This window comes from Malurus melanocephalus, unplaced genomic scaffold (genome assembly GCF_030028575.1).
Source record: "Malurus melanocephalus ecotype Western Australia unplaced genomic scaffold, MMel_1.1 scaffold_789, whole genome shotgun sequence".
NCBI lineage: Eukaryota > Metazoa > Chordata > Aves > Passeriformes > Maluridae > Malurus > Malurus melanocephalus.
In genome coordinates, this window is record NW_026624021.1 from 185,633 (window position 1) to 190,335 (window position 4,703).

The window sequence follows — 4,703 nt, forward strand, 5'->3', positions numbered from 1 at the left end:
AGAACAGCATATGACTCTCTGTCCTCGTTTGTCAGTACAGCTGTCCAAAAATTGTGCTAGTGCACAGAGATGCTTTGGGTACTTTCTTTGAATACATTCTTGTTAAAGGAAGAAAAAAAAAATGGGATAGAGCATAAACACACTTGCAACCCACCCCCAGGTGACAGCCAAAGGAAAACTGATGAGGCCCTGCAAGGACTGCATGATTTATCACTCAAGAAGGTGATTTCACAATGTTTGTTTATATTCACAAAATTGTAGATTCTGTCAGCACTGAGGCAGAAGAAAGCTTGGAACAGGAGGTGCTTTAGAACACACAGGGACTAGCAGTACCCATCACCCTTTTTTACTATGCTCAGTCAAACACATCAGTGATGTACTCTGTTCTGTTCCTATCACACCGGCCCTGCAGGGTTTCTGACACCAATGACATAAGCAGCAGAGCCAGCTGGAGGAGAAAGGGAAAGAAATGAAGCAGAACTTTTCTATGGCAGGTGTGTTTGCAGAAGAAAAACAAATTCATCTCCGCACACTAATGCATTCCCCAAAGGTAGGCGTCAGGMATAAACCTATCTCTGATGCTTCTATAGTACAATGTGGCAGATTTTACAAAGYCTGTGTTTATATTTAGTCAGCCATACTGCTTCCACTAGCTGACAACAAAAGCAGCAGTCAGAAGTCAGGATGCAGATCCTGTTAAAGCAAATGGCACCACCCAGCGTTTCTCAGCCTGATACACTTTTTCTTTGAGGCCCCTTTGTAGTCAGCACACACACACAGCTAAACCCATCAGTCTGCTCTTAGCAAGAGCCAAAGAGAAGAAGTCTTCTCTAATTGGTAATTTTAATTACGGTCATTCTGTTCCAAACCCCCTCACAAAACAGATGTTTTCTACCCTCCTTTCTCCAGCAAAGTTTCCTACACTATAGATTTTTTGTCATGCCTGACAATGCAACAWATTTGTTAAAATGTCCCTGTAAACCCTGAGGAGGATAAAACCAACTGCTAATTTAACCAGCACAATACTGAACATCTGCTCCATCTGTTCCAGGAAAYGGTGACAGGTATCTTGCTACAATATATTACGCTAATTTTTCCAAGGTATTTTTATGTTCAGTCATTTAAATTGCAGTGAGGTACTTTATTACCACACAAAACTAATATCACCGGTGTAAACACAACAATCAGCATTCAATTCAACTATTTAATCACTGAGGAAGGAAAGATTGCTGCCCATCTTCTCCATTTACACACTGAAGAGTGATATATATTTGGATTTCATCCTGGATTCCATTTATGAAATTTTCATTTTTAATCACTTGTAGAAGTCTTGAGAGTACAGCATTAGCCAGAAAGTCTTTCTTATTGCTCTTTTGAACTCCGTTCCATGCCCATATATACTTAATCACATACAAACCTCAAATTAGTGCTCTGAAACTAACACTAACTTCTGCAGTCAAAAASCACTTTTGTCCTTCAGCATTTTCTCCACTCACAAGAGGCCTGGTTTTTTTCTATCTTTACTRCATTGATTTTACTGGTTTTCTCTCTCATTTAGAGGTACATGGAAATACCTTTTAACTGAGCAATGTTAACATTATGCAAAGTGCATACCTCACAATTTCTCATTTTTTTTCAACCTCACTGTATGTCTACCTTTCAAATCACTGCCATTTCCTACAGCTCAAAACACCAGCACAAAGAGAAGAGCAGGGACAACCAAAATAACTTTCTCTGTGAACTCAGAGGCCATGACTGTCACTTTTCTTATGAGCAGTGAGACTGAGGAAAGCTTGATATTAAATTCAGTGTTACTAGGCCTGGATCATGTAAGACAGTAATCTATCAATACATTGGAGTAAGCTTAAATATAAAGCTCATCTGATTCTGAGACAAGTGGGAGTACAAAGATTCTTCCAGTGCTTTTTTGCACCACAACCATGARCAAACAAGTTTTCTTCAACCTCCTTTTAATGACATGATCTTGACAGGGGAAGGATGTCAAACTTAAACAGCAGCACTGAAAAGAACACATTTTCATCCTGTTTTCAAAACTTCAGGGGGTATAGCCAGAGAATGGCCACCATCAACTCCCTGTGGAAAAAACAGGGCAAAGGGATCTCATGTGCCATCAAGTCTACTTCCCCCCTAGGCAGACATTTAATACAGTTCTTTTTAATTCCACACATGCTGATCAAGCCTGGTAACTGCAGGTATTTTGCTCCTGTACTCATCAGAGGGTTGTTCCACAGCCTTAYCCTTCCAATCCTCAGTAATCTTCAATCCYTTCCTTCAGGTGGGAAAACATGCCCAAGGAAGATTATTCCTGTGGCAGTAATGATATGAATGGCATGACCCCAAATTGTAGAACCTAGACTGGCAAGGTCTAGGCTTAAAGGCAAGAGTCAAGATTTAAAGGCAARTACCACAAGAGATGGGAAAGAAAAGGAAAACCTTCTGGAGAGAAGTCAGAGCTTTGGGAGAAAGGACCACTAAAATCATAGGTTAAGAAGTGCAAGCACACCTTCAAGATCTTTTTTCTCCCACTCCTGGGAATTTAATTTTGTGGCGTGTCTTTTTAAAGAGTGAAATCTCTTGCAGAAAACCACAAAAGTAGTAGGATTTTTTCAAGACACAACACATAATCACAGCTGCCTTGCTTATACCTTCCTTCTTTTACAGAGCCTTCATTCTTCAAAATGACCCTCAGAATTTTCTTTTGCCACTCTTTACCTGCCTGTTCTGCATCATTTGAAAAAAAAAAAAAAAAAAAAATGTAAATAAAAAAAAAAAAACCTGAGAAAAACTTTATTGTCCATTCAGGCACAGGTACCATCCTGAAGGTACACATACCACAAATCATGTGCAGACAGGGTACAGTGCAGATGTTCCTGACATTGTCAGTCTGGAGAAAAGCTTTTTTACTGGACCACCAGCTCTCCCAGAAGATGGCATGCATGGTGCTCAAARCACAAAAGGCCAACACTTTTGACAAGGGACAGCTCCAGCTCTTTCACATCTTAATTTTTAAGGACCCTGGACACAATTTAATTGATACACTGGACAGATGAGCTGACCTGTACCAGTCCAGAAATTGTGCTGCAAAGCCTTACTAACTGCTTGTCACAGCCTACTTACTGTCTTCAAAATCTTTGTTATTAAATGCACTGYGGAATTACATTCTCTCTATGCTTATCTGTGTATCTGTGACAAATACGTAATTGTTTTGGGATATGAACCACAATCTACTCAGCACTGAGAAAAATGACCTCTCACAAGGCAAACTTGAACCAAAGCATCTGGGTCACAGAGATGATCACAGGGTTGGAGCATCTCTTCTGTAAGCATTGAGGTTGTTCAGCTGGAGAAGAGAAGGCTCCAGGGAAATGTTAAAACAGCATCCAGTACCTAAAGGGGGCTTACAGGAAAGATGGGGACATATATTTGAGCAGAGCCTGTTGTGATAGGACAAAGAGTAACGGTTTTAAAATACAAAAGAGAGAATTAAGACTCAATATAGAGAACAAACTTTTTACMACGAGGGTGGCAAAACATTGGCACAGGTTGACCAGAAAGGTGGTGGATGTCCCAGCCCTGGAAACATTCAGTGTTAGACTGGACAGGGTTCTGAGCAACCTGATCTAGTTGAAAATTACCCTGCCACTGCTGAAGTATTAGAATAGATTGTCTTTAAAGGTCCCTTCCAATCCAAACCATTTTGTGATTCTATGGATTAAGGCATTTAGCATTACATTTCTGTCTGACCACACTCTTTACACAGCCACCACAGCACCCATTCAYGAGTTGCTGTCCATCTGGCAACAATCCAAGATTTTGGGCCTGAGGCAGTACCCTTTTTCACATTTCCTGTGTTCATGAGGCCAAAGCCCACAAGCTGCGCTTGGCATAGCTGGGTACGGCCCGAGTGATGCCCACAGCACCCACAGATAAGAGAGAGGAGAGCAGATGAGAAGCCTCTTGCACTGATCGTTTCCTTATGCAATCACACGCTCCGTGCGCACTCTCTCTCTCCACACACACACGTGTATTTTCCCCCTTTTTCTACACAACTCYCCATCTCCTCCGAGGCCGCAGCCCCACACACCGGACAAGGCCCGGGGCGGCTGTGCCGGGCCCGGGGGCGGCTGTTCCAGGCTCAGGCTCCTATACCTGACCCGGGGTGACATGCTTTGCGCTGGGTTAGTTGTGCCGGGCTCGGGAGTGCCTGTGCTGCTCGGGATGGCACAGACACAGCCCCATCCCCTCAGCCCTTCCCGCCTCCCCGCGCCGGCCCGGCCATGAGGCAGCAGCGTGAGCGGCCCAAGCTCCTCCCCGGCGCCGCCGCCCCTCACCGCGSCGCGGGGACGTGCATTCGCTCGGCGGGCCATGGAGGCGGGCGGCGGGGCCGGGGCTCGGTGCCCCGCGCTGCTGCTGCTGCTGCTGCTGGCGGCGGCGCTGGGAGGAGAAGCGGAGGCGGAGGAGGCGCGGGCGGCGCGGCAGCGCGGGGACGAGCAGTGCCATTACTACGCGGGCGGGCAGGTGTACCCCGGCGAGGCGGCGCGGCTGCCGGTGTCCGACCACTCGCTGCACCTCAGCCAGGCCAAGAGTAGGTGCCGGGCGGGGATGGGGCTGCGGGGAGCGCAGGGATGTGCCCGCAATGCGCCGAGGGGCGGAGGGGCGGAGGGGAGCGGCGGCAGCGCCAC

General features: G+C 45.7%; 1 protein-coding gene across 2 annotated transcripts in view; it reads left to right on the forward strand.

The window, feature by feature from the left end:
- The first annotated feature begins 4,346 nt into the window (after positions 1-4,346).
- PRDX4 (peroxiredoxin 4) overlaps positions 4,347-4,703 on the forward strand; it is an 8,342-nt gene continuing 7,985 nt past the window's right edge. Inside the window, exon 1 of one of the 2 annotated variants that reach the window (XM_057385111.1) lies at positions 4,347-4,606. In XM_057385111.1, the coding sequence (XP_057241094.1) occupies positions 4,387-4,606 (220 nt within the window). In that variant the 5' untranslated portion in view covers positions 4,347-4,386. The remainder of the gene's footprint in view (positions 4,607-4,703) is intronic. The other variant, XM_057385110.1, reaches the window with a different exon arrangement.